The 18,166-nt window shown below is 37.1% G+C and overlaps 1 protein-coding gene across 1 annotated transcript in view; it reads left to right on the plus strand.

Annotated features, from left to right (window-relative positions):
- The window catches only part of LOC131039694 (uncharacterized), a 122,898-nt gene that overhangs the window by 5,921 nt on the left and 98,811 nt on the right, over positions 1-18,166 (plus strand). Inside the window, exon 2 of the mRNA XM_057972491.2 lies at positions 13,549-13,629. Within this exon, the coding sequence (XP_057828474.2) occupies positions 13,559-13,629 (71 nt within the window). The 5' untranslated portion in view covers positions 13,549-13,558. The remainder of the gene's footprint in view (positions 1-13,548; positions 13,630-18,166) is intronic.

Raw genomic sequence — 18,166 nt, forward strand, 5'->3', positions numbered from 1 at the left:
TTTTATTTCAGATTAGTCTTATCTCTGAAGTGTCCTCAAATTCTTGTTCAAGCACCTCCAAAAATCATCGCCCTTCTCCTTCAAAGCTGGCACTGACCTCTAATGTGTGATTCGATGCCTTAAGAGGAATGAACAAAATTGTGGAATTGGAGGTAGGAACACGATTTGTCTCAGATCTGAAATTTACTTGCAAACACCACAAATCTCTCCAAACGCTCCTACAAAAAATCGTTTGTCTTCCTCCACAACACTGAAATCAAATAGTCTTCAAAACTCTACGAATTTGAATGTGTCTTCAGATTATTCACCATGGATAATACTGCAACTTGATGAGCTCCAATGTGAAAGACTGAGATGTCCTTCACTCCCAAAGCAACCCCTCAGAGGATCTCTCAGCCCCTCATGTATGTGAATCAAAGGGAGGTATCGTTCTCAATGACCAACAATTTGTAGAAACCTGTTGTGACGTATTGACACATCGCCCCATTGCAAATGGGGACCCCTACCTTTTTGCTTTCTAGGGTTTGTTTTTCTGGGTTTCTGGGGTTTTGTCTGTTAGCCTTTGCATGCTAAGTGTTGCCAGAGGGATCCCTAGGATGGCGGGCTCTGCTTGAGCTAGGTTGAGTCTTTGGGGCCCTAGAATTAGGGTTTCTTTGAGAGTCTTCCCTAGGGCCTGGTTTTGCTCTTGTTGCTAATTGTGAGGCTTGGTGATTGAATATCATTCTTGAAGGTCCGAGCTAGGTCAAGTTGGTGAGTGATGAAGTTTGGAATGTCATCCTGATCTCCAAATGCCCTAAAATTTGGCTAAGTCTGGAATGTCTCGATCCTAAAATTTGACTAAGTTTGGAAAACTGAAGAATCCTCCAAAAACTAGATTTTGCAATATAACTCCTGGAGGTCCGAAACCACTCTCAAACATCCTGACAGTATATATGGAATATAACTTAAAGTATAAGAATATCTTTCTTCTTTCTTATACTTAAATGTTATATTCCATAAAATGATCCTGATGGAGAGACCAAAATGTCAAATTTCGCTCCTGACCCTTCCAAAGGGTCTAGAGCGAAATTCTCCATAAGACATTCTACTTTGACCAATACCTAGAACTAACGCATTCCTAGGCTTGAATGAAGGTAAAAATGCTTGTTTGAATGAGGAAATGTGAAAATGAAGTCAGGATTTGAGCCCAAGGATGATTTTCGCTCCTGACCCTTCCAAAGGGTCCAGAGCGAAATTCACTATAAACCTCTTTTGCTACCTTGTTTGGGATCCAATCCTTGTTCCTTAGGTGGAAAATGATCTAAGTTTGCTTCTTGAGGTAGTTTGGAGTTGGAAAAGTGAGTGATCAAGTATAAACTAAGATTTTTGCTCCTGACCCTTCTAAAGGGTCTAGAGAGAAAATCTTCCTATACCTCATTCCCTTCCTTGTTTGACCAAATTTTGACATTCAAGACATGATGAAAGGGAGATTGGACATGTTTTTTGCCTTTGAGAATGTTTGAAGTGTTGAAGAGAGAGGATTTTGTCCAGGAGGGTGAATTTCGCTCCTGACCCTTCCAAAGGGTCCAGAGCGAAATTCCTTACACACCTATTTTTTGACCTTGCTTAGACCACAAACCTTATCCCTTGGGTGAAGAATGATGTTAGCTACCTTCTTGAAGTGGTTTGGAGTTGGAGAAATGAAAAAATCAAGCTCAAAACATGATTTTCGCTCCTGACCCTTCCAAAGGGTCTAGAGCAAAAATCCTCCTAAGGCTCATTTCCTCCCTAGTTTGACCAAATTTTGAGTTGCAAGGCATCTTGAGGGGAAGAGTGGACATGTTTGGACTTTGGAAATGTGTGAGAGCTTTGAAAAAATGAAGGATTCTAGCCAAGAAGGTGAATTTCGCTCCTGACCCTTCCAAAGGGTCCAAAGCGAAATTCCTTACAAGCCTACCTTTTTGACCTTGCTTGGGCTTAAGACTTTGTTTAGTTACCTTCTAGAGAAGATTGGAGGTGAAAAGATGAAGGATCAAGTCAAGAATGTGATTTTCACTCCTGACCCTTCCAAAGGGTCCAGAGCAAAAATCCTAAATCCACCTATTCCTTTTACATTTGTGCCAAGTCAGGCCTAGACAAGGATGATAGAAGCCCTTAAGATTGCCCTTGAATGGATTTTTGTCTCAAAAAATGATGATTTTGGGCTAGAGGAAGAATTTCGCTCCTGACCCTTCCAAAGGGTCCAGGGCGAAATTCATTATAGGTCCTGTCCCTGGCCATGATTTCTAGTGAAATTCTCTTTTCTAGTCACTTTGAGGTCAAGCGAAATGTGGTAAGCATGGGAGAGGGATCCAAGGATAAGAGTCCAAGTAAACAAAGTGAAAAGAATGGAATTGAGCGAGGATAAACAAGCAAATCATGAAATTCGCTCCTGAACCTTCCAAAAGGTCCAGGGCGAAATTGTGCAAAACCTATCTTTTCCCTCAAATTTATGCCAAGTCTAGTGTGGGTCAAGATTAGAGGTGTCCTTAGGCCTGTCCTTGAATTGTCAAGAGTCATCAAATATGAAGAAATGAGCTCAAAATGAGAATTTCGCTCCCGAATTTTCTCAAAACCACCTTTTTTCCCAATTTTGTGCCAAGACAATTGCAAACTAAAGTGAATTGGGATGGAAGAAGTCTTTAGGAGTAACTTCAAGTTGCTAGGAAACATTGAAATTGAAGGAATTGAGCCAAATCAAGAATTTCGCTTCTGACCCTTCCAAAGGGTCCAGAGCGAAATTCTAAAATCCACCTATTCCTTTCGCATTTAGACCAAGCCAGGCCTGGACAAAGATGATAGAAGCCCTTGAGATTGCCCTTTAATGGATTTTGGTCTCCAAAAATGATGATTTTGGGCTAGAGGAAGAAATTCGCTCCTGACCCTTCCAAAGGGTCTAGAGCGAAAATCTTAAAAACCATCTTTTCTTCCAAAATTTGAGCAAAGTCAAACCTAGACAAGGGTGAGAGAAGTCATTTGGATTGCCTTAGAGTGGATTTTAGTCACCAAGAATGCAAATTTTGAAGCCAAAATGAGAATTTTGCTCGTGACCCTTCCAAAGGGTCCAAAGCGAAATTCCTAGGATCACCCTTTTTTCCTTGCAAATCAAGTCAAGTTTTTGGTTTTTATGGCCTAGATAGGAGTGAGGCGATGTGTCCTTGATCTTGGAGGTGGATTGGAGTTGAAAAGATGAGGAAATAAGCCTAAAATAAGATTTTCGCCCCTGACCCTTCTAAAGGGTCCAGAGCGAAAATCCTAAAAACCATCTTATCCTCCAAATTTTGTGCTAAGTCAGGCCTAGACTAGGGTGAGAAAAGCTATTTGGAATGCCTTGGAAAGATGTTTGACCTTCAAAAGTGTGAATTTTGAGCTAAAAGGTGAATTTCGCTCCTGACCCTTCCAAAGGGTCCAGAGCGAAATTCTTCATCTACCTATTTCCTCCTTGTGTCAAGTCAAGACTAGGAGTCCTAAGGCGTAGTTGAGGTTGAAATGATGTTACTTTGCCCTGCAAGATGAATTGAAGTGAAGAAAATGAAGAGTTGTGACCTAAAAGGTGAATTTTGCTCCCGACCCTTCTAGAGGGTCTAGAGCGAAATTCCCAATTTCACTCAAATTGCTCATGGTAGAGGTCAAGGCGTGGATCCCTGGGCTCTGGAGGAAGGAAAACTAGTGTGTGCTCGCCTTGGAAGGTATTTTGGAGAGGAAACATGATAGATTTTGTCCTAAAAAGTGAATTTCGCTCCTGACCCTTCCAAAGGGTCGAGAGCGAAATTCTTAAAAACCTCTCTTTTGCCCCAAATTTGCATCAAGATTGGTTTTGGTTGAGAATGAGGGCGTCCTTGGGCATGTATCGAAGCAAGTACGGTTGCAAAGTGAGAACAATTTGAGCCAGGAATGCTAATTTCGCTCCTGACCCTTCCAGAGGGTCTAGGGCGAAATTCTTATAGAGCCTGTCCCTAGAATGAATCTTGAACAAACTTCATTTTGATGTCTTCTTGTTGATGATTTAAGGTGTAAAATACTTTGTTGAAATGAATTTATTATGTGTCCTGTTGGTGTCTGTTTTATCATCTACCAAACATTAGGATAGGATACCCGAAGGTATTCTATCCTCTCCTGAAAAATCACTACTGATTCCAAGGTCTATATGTGCGAACAAGCGACTTTAGTGGAATAGCTTCTTGGGTAGTGTATGCTGAAATTTTCAAGGGGGACTTACGTTTGACAAGTATTCTTGAACTGCTGGACTTGGATTTAGCAATTTTTAGGCTCTTCTTCTTTTTTTTGGGGATTTTCTGCGATTTAGACTTTCAAAAGAAAGGGAAAAAGAGATAGGGTTTAGGAAGGCTAATCTAATCCTATGAATTCTGGAGACGGTGTCAATTGGGTGCTCTCGAGAAACCAAACCTTGCTTCGCCACACTAGGGACAACTACACAAGACCGGTGCAATCTTTAATGGGTTGTGCTTATGATTGAGATGTTGGGATGCATAGGGGATGGGCTCAGACTAACTTTACACGGTAGAATGGAAATCATCCATTTACCAAAAGTATGAGCGGAGATACACCATTGATTGACACTTATCAAATCCTTCATTCAAATTAACAACAATGAAAGCAAATCTAAATTATTTCTAACTAAGTGTTGAGGCAATTGAAACCATGCAAATCATTCAAATAATAGAGATTACAAAGCAGCGCACATGCAATATATTATCTGGAAATGACCTTAAGCAACAATACATCAAAAACCTCACCCTTTTCAAATGAAAGGAGGCAACCTTATATAGTTTCTTGAAAATCAGTGAATGGCCAAGATCGAACAGTGATCAAGGGCCAAGATCGATAATCACAAACCCTAATTAGGGTTTCCCCAAAATACTACTTTCGACCAATTACATTTGGGACACTTGTCCTTCTTGCTAAAAATAAATCTTTTATGAAAATAGAAGGTTGTTACATTGTGATGTGTGCCCTTCTAGAAGCTTCTGGATGAGTCAGGTTCATTGAATCTGGACATGCTAACTTGGAGCGATCTGATTGGCTGGAAAAGATGACGAGACGCCATCTCAACATAAGCCACTTCTAATCTTGCTGAGGCGGTGCAGGAGCGTGTATGGGAGGTGGATTAACTTCTTGTTGTTCCCTTTGATTTTGTGCATCAATAAGTGCGGCGATGTCTAACTCCTCGTCAAGGATAAAACTCATGCGATACCAATCAGGGGTGTTTCTTCTCATAGACCAGGCCAAGCTATACAGCTCAGTGATAATGTGTTCTTGTTCATCGCTGAAATCCAAGTCAAGCTGAAGCACTGGCTGAGGTTCCCTGCCTGGTTGAGGAGGAATGATGGGCAGGCCCATGTTGAAATTTATCCGGCTGCGATCTCTATGATGATGATCCTGCCTCTACTTCCTCCTGCGACCTGTAAAACCAAAGGAAAAAATAAGTTAGAAAATTTCTGCAAAATTTCGAAAAAAATATTGGGGCCGCGAAATGACTAAGTGTTGGAAAATTTTCTATTTTTTTTACTCTCATTACTTAGTCACCAAAGTTGAATTTTCACCTCCAGACCCTCAGCCTTGAAGTTGGTTGAAGTCACTATCAAGTGTTTGAAACTTTCGAAAAATTTTATACTTAGCCAAAAAAGTTGAATTTTCACCTCCAAACCCTCAGCCTTGAAGCTGGTTGAAGTCAACATCAAGTGTTAAAACTTTCGAAATTTTTTTATACTTAGCCAAAAAAGTTGAATTTTCACCTCCAGACCCTCAGCCTTGAAGCTGGTTGAAGTCCCCATCAAGTGTTAAAACTTTTGAAAATTTTTTATACCTAGCCAAAAAAGTTGAATTTTCACCTCCAGACCCTTAGGCTTGAAGCTGGTTGAAGTCCCCATCAAGTGTTAAAACTTTCGAAAATTTTTTATACTTAGCCAAAAAAAGTTGAATTTTCACCTCCAGACCCTCAGCCTTGAAGCTGGTTGAAGTCCCCATCAAGTGTTAAAACTTTCGAAAATTTTTTATACTTAGCCAAAAAATTGAATTTTCACCTCCAGACCCTCAGCCTTGAAGCTGGTTGAAGTCCCCATCAAGTGTTAAAACTTTCGAAAATTTTCATACTTAGCCAAAAAAATTTGAATTTTCACCTCCAGACCCTCAGCCTTGAAGCTGGTTGAAGTCCCCATCAAGTGTTAAAACTTTCGAAAATTTTTTATACTCAGCCAAAAAATTGAATTTTCTTTCTCCAAAATCATTTATTAAATTCTAGAAAAATATCCAGAAAATTCACAATTTTAATTTTACCTCCGACTTGGCTAGGCTTTTCTCCAAAATATTGAGAAAATTTAGAAAAGATGCCTTTCTCCAGAAATCTGTAAGCCTTCTGCCAAAATATTATCCGACTTCCAGCAATATCTAGAATTTCCTCCAGATGATCTTCAAACTGACATACTTTACTAAGCTCTCCTTAGTAATTTTGAACTTCTTGGTGTAATAATGAATTTGATAATGAAGTATTTGTAGACAAGTTTTAAGAAAAACCCCTAAAATCATCCAACTCATACTTTCCATTTTGATTTAAGTTCAAAGATATTCATTAATCCTCCAATATTCCCTTTCGAAAAAAAACTTTCCATTTTGAATTAATATCTTAATAAAAATTTAATATTCCCTCAATATTCTCAAAAAACCATTCCATTTTGGATTTATTTTGAGGATTTTTTTTTTATTTAGATATTTCTTCATTTTGAAATCTCTGTGTATTTTGTGACATCATGTTGACTTTGTTTGACCTTCCATGTGTAGGTTGATTTTCCGAATTTTATTTCTATCTTTTTCAAATTTTGGTGAATTTAGCCAACCTCTCTGAGGTATGGCGGACTTTGTCTAGAACTCCTTCGTGGCTTCCTTCATGGCTGGGCGGAATTTGGAGTTACCTCCTTCATGGCCTCTTGTATGCCTTGGGCGGACTTTAAGTCTTGCACCTCCATGGTCTCCTAAGGTGGGTGGACTTTAGGCCTAGCGCCTTCATGGTCTCCATCAAACTTGGGCGGACTTCAAGCTCACCTCCTTCATGGCCTCCTAAGGCTTGGGCGGACTTTAACCCATGCTCCTCCTTGGTTGGGCGGACTTTGACTTGCCTCCTTTATGGCTCCTAAGCCTTGGGCGGACTTTAACCCATGCTCCTCCTTGGTCTCCTAAGGCTTGGGCGGACTTCAAGCTATGCTCCTCCTTGGTCTCCTTTATGGCTGGGCGGACTTTGACCTTGCCTCCTTCATGGCCTCTTCATGGCTGGGTGGACTTTAGAGTAGCCTCCTACGTGACGTCTTCATGGCTGGACGGACTTTAGAGTAGCCTCCTACGTGACCTCCAAACTCATGGTGGACTATATATGAAATATAACATTTAAGTATAAGTTCTCTTTCTTATACTTTAAGTTATATTTCATATATATTGTCAGGATGTTTGAGAGTGGTTTCGGGCCTCTAGGACTAATAATGCAAAATCTAGTTTTTGGAGGATTCTCCAATTTTCGAGACTCAGTCAAATTTCAGGATCAGGATGCCATTCCAGACTTAGCCAAATTTCAGGACATTTGAGGATCAGGATGATTTTTCGAGCTGATTATCCTTTGAAGGTGTCATGACCCCCTAAAATATAGGAACTTAGCTTTTTGGGTCAAAACTTGAAAATTTTGGATCGCGGTCGAAGTAAGTCAGTGGTACAAGTGTAAACCTTAGGTTTGCATCCCGAAAAAGCAAAAAGCCTAAAATCTAGGGATTTAGCTTTTTTAGATCAAAACTTGGAATTTTCGAGTTTCGATCAAAGCTGGCCAGTAGTACAAGTGTAAACCCTAGGTTTGCATCCCGGAAAAAGCAAAAAGCCTAAAATCTAGGGATTTAGCTTTTTTAGATCAAAACTTGTAATTTTCGAGATCTGGTCGGAGCTGGTCGATGGTGCAAGTGCAAACCTTAGGTTTGCATCCCGGAAAAAACAAAAAGCCTAAAATCTAGGGATTTAGCTTTTTTAGATCAAAACTTGGAATTTTCGAGATCTGGTCGGAGCTAGTCGATGGTGCAAGTGCAAACCCTAGGTTTGCATTTCGAAAAAGCAAAAAGTAGACATCCCTAAAAAATAGGGAAAACTTTCTAAAAATAGACATACCGGGGATTGGGCTAGAAATGCCAAAAACGAAACTTCCTAAAAAATAGGAAAAAGCAAAAAAGCAAACTTTCTAAAAATAGAAAGTTGTCCAAATTGATCCAAATCGATTGCGATCTTCGTTCTTTGGCATCCCTAAGCACTTTGAGGGAGTTTGTACTCTGGAATCATACGATTTGCAACAATTAATTTTCCAGAGTCCGGGCTTGAATTGTTCGAAATTGAGTAAGGCTTGGTGAATTTGAAGCGAAAGATCATGGGCGCTAGCAGAAACTCTAGAAAGCAGGAAAAGAGAGGGTCCCCATTTGCAATGGGGCGATGTGTGAAAAAGGTCACAACATGTCCTTAATCATCTTTTGGTTTGTCTTGCATTTGAAAGAAGACCAGGCCAAGACAAGGACGACCTTCTCCAGTCCAGCATCAACAAGGACGACCTTCTCCAGCCCAGCATCATCAGGGACGACCTTCTCCAGTCTAGCATCATCAAGGATGACATCTTCCAGTCCAGCGTTCCAAGGAAAGGTACACCATCCATCCTGCACATTGAAGACAAAGGAGGTTAAAGCAAGGGTTCGTTGAAGAGGCAGACAGTTTCAGAAGAGTTAATTAAAGTTAGCTTCTCAGCATCATCGAATTGAATATCTACCAAGTTTCAAGTGTCAGACAAGGTGGCATCCCAGTCATCACTCCTCCAATCGGATTGGTCCACCTCAGCGTGTCCAGATTTAATGTACCTGACTCATCAAAGATGGCACAAACTTCGATGTACCTACCCTAGTTATCCATTGGTCGAATATTCCAGAGAAGACATGTGTCCAAATAATGCAATTATTTCATTGGCCAAAATTGAGTTGTTGTAACAAACCCTAATTAGGGTTTTCATTGTAAAATCTCGGCCATTGATCTCAAGTTGATCTGAGCCATTGAATTGTATTGAGGGCACTATATAAGCCCTGGCTCCTCATTTGTAAAGGAATGGTTAGCTAATAGACAATAGGGAGAAAATAGTTGATAGTCGGTGGATAGGTCGTAGAATAGCAGATAGAATAGCAATTAGAGCAGACTAGGAAGAGAAGACAAGACATTGTTGCCTTAATTGTAAAGGCTTCTTTTTCATTGAAGATATGGTGAAATATGTCGTTTCGTTGCAATATGCATGGTCTCTTGTTGAATCTTCATTTTAGATGATAGATAATTAAATTGAATGAAAGAAGTTGTTGAATGCACCTATGTGGAATCCGTCTAATCCATACCACTAGCCTCTTACTGATTGTAAGTGCGCCTTGCGTGGTCAACTGGCATAAAATGAGCTTAATCTCAAGTCGTCACACGTCTATTGTTCATGCATTAACTTGAATGATGATCAGTATCTGATGGTGTTCGATTTGAATATATTTGAAGCATCCCCCAGAAGATCGCACTGAGTTGGTGTTGAATTGTTCAACTTGATGGTGAGATCCAGCCCAGTAGGACTCCACCTAGTCGTTCATCCATCTTCTCGCATTCTAGGTAGTAGAGTAGACGTCCTGAACCCTGCATCTTTTGTCATTTGTTTGTCTTCCAGTTAGTTAATAGGACCTGTGATTCCAGCAAATCAGACGTTTAGGTCGTCAAGTGTAAGCCCCCTTGTGATTCCAGCAAAATCACATCATACCACAGAGAGCTTATCCACACGTAGCGATCCTACATAACAGAACCTTGGAGTTAATCCGACCGATCCTTCAGCGAGATCTTCAGCAGTCGGGAACTTTGTTCAAGAGAGGATAAGATACTTCGGTATTTTATTCTATGTTTGCATGTGCATAAAAAACACATAAACAAAACCCTAGGCTCCACAAACTTCACAAAGCAAATATCAAATCCTGGATGCCAAGAAGTTGAGCTAAACCTCCTTTTATACTTTTCTAAACCATCATCTAGAAGCTTCTAGAAATAATATTATTTAATATTATTTCGCTTAAGTGACTTTATGATATTATTTTAAACTAAGTCACTTTATTAAATTAATTAAATATAAAGTCATTTTTTAATTTTTAATTTATTTGACAACTTTATAAATAATTAACTTAATATTATTAATTAAAATAATTAATCAAGCTATCCATAAAAAATATCAATAATTTGGACAACTTAATTAATTAATTCTTCTTCCAAAATGGGGACATTACAGACAGTCCCTTCTATTAGCAGAAAGCATATTCTCCCAGGAGGAAACAACCAAAGAGGCCTTGAGAGCTTGAGTGTCAAAACTGAATGTAATTTTGAATGCCATGGAGTTTGGAACCATTACCTAGTGAAATGAATGGACTGGATTAAATGTTCATTTCAAGAAGCAATGGCCCAGCCTGTCAGATTTTCAGCATTACTGATCTGACTGCACCTAAAGCAATTTTCTTTATGTCCTTCCAATCTGTGGAAATCAATATTAGTTAAGAACAACCTCTAGGATTTGGATGGGATATGCTTGCTTATCTGGGCTAGAATTTATTCCCAAAAAGAAAAAAGATTTTCTTTTCAAAAGGTAATAGTTGTGTTGTAAATGGTGTCAAACATATGAAGGAGCTAAAATGGTTGCTTTTAAAGTTTTCTTTCAATGACATTTAATTTGTTATTTATTTTTTGCAAGCTAATTTATAATACCAATTGAGTCATATTATCCTTAACCAGGTCCTTGTGAGGAGTACAACTAGAGATTTAATTATCAGCTATATTTTTTCATCAACTCAAATCTATACTAACCTAACTATCCAAAACTGACTAATCACTTATTGACAATTAAATGTATACTCATATGCCAAGGAAGGCTTAACTTTTTGTTACTAGTTATTTTAGTATCTATTTCCTTTGGGTATCACTTAAATTCCATTAAAACTTGAGTGTTCCTTAATGCTCTTGTGATGGGTGAATATTGACAATATTTAGCTACAATGCCATGTATAAAATATCTGGTCTCTTATCATAAAGGAAATATGGAGATACTTACACTTCAATAAGAAACATTATGACTTGAATGTACAATTGGTAAAGATATCAAGTTATTATCAATATAGAAAGTATTGAATTCAAAATATTGCAGATTCATTGTGTCAATGACTCCAGGGTTCTAAGGCCATAAGCAAATAATTTATTAAATTTGGGATGTTTTTCCTTCACAAAGGTTTCTGAAGGAGCAAATTCTAGAAGGCATGAAGGAAGAACCTCTTTGCTTTGGGAACTCTCACTTTGCAACTCCAAGCTTTTTCACCGTTGAATCGATTGCCAATTAAGTTGCTCTGAAATTTGGCTGTAATAACCTAGAAATTTAACTTTGGATGGAAGTTGTTGAGTCTAAATGTTAGAAGAGTGTTGTTGATGGTGTTTTATAGTATAATCTACTTTTATGTTTCTTGGACAAACGTTTTTCAAATTTATCTAAACTCCATTATTATTCATCTTGTGAATGTTTTGAAGGCTTAATGACCTGCTTCTGTATGTAAGCATGTCAGGTTGCATCAAATTTAATTTCTGCTGAATCTTCAAGAATGATCGTACTAGCTTCAATCCAAGTGTATTTCCTGAAGCCTTTAAGGGTCTTTCCCCTCATAAGATGTGGAGTTTTATTACAAAACTCTTTGGGCATATGAAATCACAATTATTTATATAATGTATTTTTTAATATTTTTATTAAGTAAAGATTGTATCGATAAAGAGGTAAGGTACAAAGTGTGTGCCTGAGAAGGACAAAATCGGGCAGATAACAAGAAAATTTCAGCACCTTTTGGTACAGCAAGATGTGTTGGCAGCCAACAGACAATTCACTAAGAAAAACACAAAAGTATACTTACTGCCCTGCTGATATATTATATATACATTGGAAATGGCATCGTTTTCCCAATCCAAAACATATCACCAATGATAGACACATGCGGTCTCAGAATAGAAAAAGCTTAGAGGGTTATATGTGTATGCTTAACCATTCACCAATAAGGGGCCTCTGGTATGAAAAGTGAATTTTGTGAGGTAAAAGTGCTGGAGATGCACAAACTAAACTTGGTGTTAATAATCATTGCTTAGCAGAAAGAAAATTTATGGGTAGGGTCAGTGGCTTTACTCATGATTGTCCAGCTGCTGCCGGGAGGTATATGCCCCTCTTTCGAAACAACTCCATCCCCAACTTTCTTAAATACGGACAGTAGTAACAAGCATTATATATAAACATATTTTTCTTACTGTTATTAACTTAAGAGTTCTTTCTGATTTACATTCTAATACTGTTATTTGTCTGATCAAACAATATATATATATATATATATATATATATATATATATATATAATGTATGACTATATTAATATTATTATTAAATTCTGCATAAGAACAGTATCAGGCTTCATAAATTAAGCATACATATTAAACACATTCCTATGCATACCCACCAAGAACAAGGTTGTTACTGCCTGTAACTTAATAACAGTTCTGATCTGATCTGATCTGATCCATGGTGATGTCACTGGATGCTGGATGCTTTTGATTCCTTTCCTTTATATCTCTCAATGTGAGAGAGAGGTCACACCTCTTCATCATGTATGCCCTTTGGCAAGAGACACGCCCTTTCACCATTAGCACCCTTTGAAAGAGTGCAACTCTTCATTATTGCTGCCCTTTGAAAGGGACACAACCTTTTACAATCAGATCTGCACTTCTTATTTAAATCAGATCTGCATTTCTGATTTCTAAATCATCCCCCTCTCAGATGAGGTTCTCTTCTCCCTTTTATATCTCATTGTTGAGGGAGTCGCAACTTTTCCTTCCATGTCTTTTGACCATTCATTAACTAAATTAAATTTAATTATATTCTTTTATATTTTAATTTAATTTTTAATATTTTAATTTTATTGTAATTATTATTTATTATTAAAATCTATTTCAAAGTGGAGACATTACAATTCACCAATAAGGGGCCTCTGGTATGAAAAGTGAATTTTGTGATGAAAGTGCTGGGGATGCACAAACTGAAGTTGGTGTTACTATTCATTGCTTAGCAGAAAGAAAATTTATGGGTAAGGTCAGTGGCTTTACTCATGATTGTCCAGCTGCTGCCGGGAGGTATACTCCTCTTGAGAGTGACTCAAGATTTAAATAATGTTTGATCATCTATAAGTATAGAAAACTGAGCCAGAACTGTATTAGGAGCTTGCTAAAACTTTCTTAAACCAAAGTAGCTTGACATAGATACCAAATTGTTTTTAAAATGGAGGAATCTTATAAAACCATTTAAACATCTGCAATTATGCCTGTGATGAATAAACATTATCTTGTAGGACATGTTCTTGTAGCATATTTTATATATTCGTGTTTGCCTTGCATCCTTATTATAATTTGCATTGCTGTAATCAAGGATTAACGTGATGAATTGGAGGCATTTTGTCAAAAAGGAGCTGGGCCATAGCACAAATATTAATTACCTCTCAACACCAAGGTAATACAAACTACATTTCATTAGCCATATTTGAAAGAGTGTTATGATTTACCTTGAAATTGTAAAGCTAATTTGGTTTGATCATACTCTTTAAAGCCTTGTTAATCTTTTCATAATGTCTCAAATGTAATGTCCCCTTTTGGGGGACACTAAATCTTGCCTAATATACTTGTAGAGTTATTGCAAGTTATGTATATTCAGTCTGCTGTAATAATTTGGACAGATTCAATTCGATGTTGTTTCCCTCTTTAAATGCACAGGTCTACTGTTTATATCAATATGATCTGCTACCTATACTCAGATATATATATATATATATATGTGTGTGTATGAGATTCCTTTCTATTCCATCAGGTCTGATTCTCTGATTAATGATTTAATGTTTCTTCTTCTTTTCGTTCAATGCCTGCTTTATTATTGTTTGCAGATTTGTATTTATGTTCTGATCTCTTTGATAAATGTTCATATCATTCTTCCAGATTTTCTTATAATTCTGTTTTAGGTCTGCTCCTAAATCTGCTTTTAACGCTTCAGATATTTTGTTCTACTCCACAGATCCTACTTTCTCAAATGAAAACTTCTCCACTTTATACCCTCCAATGTAAGGGAGGGTCACACCTTCTTAATGGTCACAGCCTTTCACAATTACCACCCTTCGAAAGAGTCACAACCTTTCATCATTGATGCCCCTTTGAAAGAGTCACTTCCTTATCTTCTTCCCATTAATGCTTCCTTAATTCCTTTACTCCCTTCTTTGTTCCTTTCCCGCACCACCCGCCGCCCCCCCCCCCCCTTTCCCTTTTTTTAAGTTTTCTTCTCTCCCTTTTATATCTCATGTTTGAGGGAGTCACAACTTTTCATTTCATGCCTTTTGACCATTCATTAAACTTAACTAAATTTTAATTATATTAATTTTTATTTTTATTCTTCTATATTTTAATTTATTATTATTATTTATTAATAAATCCTATTTCAACAAGGGGACACTACATCTAAAACTTAAAATACTTGACAGAATGATTTTGGTTATTGAAAAGATATTCAATGAAATATGCTTATTGATGAATAGGTTGGAAGAAGTGCCCTCATGCACGCAACAAGAAATGAGTTCAATTTTGCAAAATTGAAACTGTTTTTACTACTAAAATTTCATATATTGAGACTACCAGTTAATTCTTATGGTAGTAAAAAGTGGCAAGAAAAGATAAAATAGAAAAACATGTGACTTCTGATAAGTGGCAAAGATCAGAGAAAGCGAGCTTCTGGAAGTAGGATATTCAAATTTGAATGAGGGGCAATCTGTTATAATATTGGGCTTAGCTAGTTGTGGAAAGGAGCTTAAGGATTTACAGAATAGTGAGCTTTGTTAATTGTGAGGCTCAGGAATAAGCACCATAAATTAAGACAAGACATATGAAATGATTAGAAGCATAATATTTGCATCAATAGCAGGAAGAGGTAAAATTGAGGATTGAATGCTACACAAAGTTGATTATAAAGTCATCAAACCAACTCAATTTTAAGAAAATCGAAGCACTGCCTTTGACTTTAATGATTATTAAAGAATTTGTCTGTTTTAATGGAGAGGCATATAGCTGAATGTGGGGGAATTTTCTGGTAGTAGTACCCTCCATTAATGTAGGAAGATACTTTTATTGTTAAAGTTTTATGGTTACAAAGCTATGAGAGAGTACTTAGGGGATTTTTTGTATAATTTTAGTATCTAGAGATTGAATTATGGGATTTTTGAAAGGAAATGTTATAAGAGTAGCTAAAAGGAAGAGGTTGAGGAGGGGAAAGGAAAAATGAGTTGTTTGCATTGTTGACGGGGAAGATGTTAGAGAAGTGAAATGTTGTAAAGTTAATTTGATTAAAGTAACCAAGGATTAAGTACTGAGTTATTTGGCTAAGTAGTATATTGTAGACCACATTAAATAGTATATTGTATACCACAAATGGAATAAACTATGAAGAGATCAAGTTGTCATAACCACAAATGGACTACAAAATGAAGAGGCATGAAGTCCTTATGCAAGGGATTCTGTATTTGTTGACATTGGACAATGATCACAACTCTAGAAACTGCCTTGCATCATGGAACTAATTTCACCATCAAAGGTTGATAAGAGAATTACCTTAGTTGCCCATTCAACACTTGCATGTCCTCCTACCTTCCAATTGCAATCTTTCCTTTAGATTCTGGCATTTCTTAGGCTTTATGCATCTTCATAAATTATGGTTTGGTCCCATCTTTTATAATAACTCTTCAATAAACTAAAAGGGCATCGGTTACTTCTCAATATCTCTTATGTATCTCATTGCTATGGTTCTAGGAAAAATTCCTTCGTATAATGGTTAGCTATCTACTAATGCTGCTATGACACTATTTTAAGACAGATGTAGAATTCTATGAGGTGTTTCATTAAATGTTATTTAGATGTGTTTACACTTAAATTCCTTGATTTGATTGCTACCGAGAGTTCTTGCCAGCCTTGTTAGTGAAAGTTAACTCTAGCTGTAGTAGCCAATGTTGTCTTTGGAATCATTGTTCTTGTGGCAATATTTATGCATCTTCTTCTCTTCTTTGGTGTAGGATTTCTTCATTGCCTTATTTACGATCCTTTTTCCATAGCCTTTGGGCACATAATTCTTTGCCTACAAATCTTTTTACCCATATGTATTAGATGATCTTTGGACTTCATACTCTTGGCTTAAGTGTATGGTGCTTTCTTGTAGACATCTATTGAGAACTTGGAATATAACAATGTTACTTCCATTCAAATCTATCATGAAAATTGGCAATATACTTCACCAAATGCCCTAGTGATAATGCCAATTATAACGTAAGTGCGTGTATGTGAAGTTCCAGTATATATTCTTGAATGTTCTCTATTCCACACCTAGGTTTATGCCACATGATGAGTTACCTCTCCTTGAATCCGTTTGTGTAGAATAGTCTCCTTTTAAGTTTCTTATTCCTTTCAATTGCCACACAGACTTGTCTTTGTGTGTAGAGTATTTGTGCATAGCTCTCCTACCAAATTATGGTACAGTCATTCTTAGTTTAGTAAACTTCACCTGCTACTTGTTTCTGTATCCTTGACAATTGAAATACACTTGAGCTAGATAATTGACTCATAAATTTTTTTAGAGAACCAATAGAGATTAAAAACCTTTTTATGTGAGACATAATATTGTTTTTGCTAAATATAAAGTAGAGAGCTAAGTTTAAATTACATTTAAAAAGATAAAATGGAATAGAATAGGATGCATTTGCACACACACGCGCACATAAAATCACACACACACCGACATATGTGCATACACACATAGTTTGACACACTCTTCCACACACACACACACACACACAGTGTTAGTTGAAAATTTGGTACACCTGGGGGATGTGCAAAATTGTCATTTCAGCCACAGTGTGTGAGTATGATACTCTCCTAATTTAGGGAAGACTCCCCCTAGCTACAAACTAAACTAATCTAATATGGGTGAGACAATAGTCTTTCTTCTTCTTTCAAGCAAAACTATACTCTTTTCTCTTCACAGAAAAGTAATAGCAATTGGAAATAAATAACAACAAATACAGAAATGAGACTTTTTTGTAGGATGTTTGGAACATAAAGGGAAGCAAAGTTTCCATGAAAGCACAAAGACCTCCGTCACTTCCCCGGGACGGGAAAACAGAAAGAAAGCTCAAAGTCTTCAACTATCTATTCTCTATCAACCTTTTTAAATGATTTTCTGCTAACCAAGCACAATATGTAGCATCTCAAAGTCTAACTACATGATGCATTTCACCTTACATGCACAAGTCTTAAAAATAGAAGCAACACAAAGTCTACAAGCTATCTTCCCACTCGAGCTTTCCACAGTAGCTTCAAATACGATAAGCAACTCAAAGTCCGCAAGACCAAATCTGAAAACCAAACATATAACTCTAAATACAATTAGCAGCTCAAAGTCTGCAAGATTGAATTTAAATCCCTCTTGAACAATAGAACAAAAATCACAATCAACTCTAGAAAATGTCGTCACATAACAATTGAATTGGCACAAAGTCTCAACACAACTTGCCTCTTTTATTGAAAGCAATCTGATTTAAATCTAAGCTCAAAGTCTTAGAGTGCACATACACACTGGCAGAATTTTGTTGCATTGCCAAAACTATATCTATTACAATAGGCCCCCTCAAGTATTTATAGGAGAGGAGCCTTGAGAAAAAGGTGGGAGGATCCTAATTAACTTGAGAAATTTTCTCAACTACCATGACTTATTTTAACTACTAACTAAGACTTATTCAAAATTACAAGTCTTATTCTAAATTGACTTGTAATCAACTTACTTGTAATAAAAAAAGTGTAAGTGATAAACTCGCAATTACAAAATTGTTTTTTTACAAGTAAACTTGTCGAAAGGAAAACTACAATTCTGAAACTATTCTATGTGTCCAAAGACACGACTCTGATTGCATCATCCTCTGTTTTGAAAATCTTCATGTTGCTACAAGATACTCTGTGATCGAGGT

Source organism: Cryptomeria japonica, chromosome 6, assembly GCF_030272615.1.
Source record: "Cryptomeria japonica chromosome 6, Sugi_1.0, whole genome shotgun sequence".
NCBI lineage: Eukaryota > Viridiplantae > Streptophyta > Pinopsida > Cupressales > Cupressaceae > Cryptomeria > Cryptomeria japonica.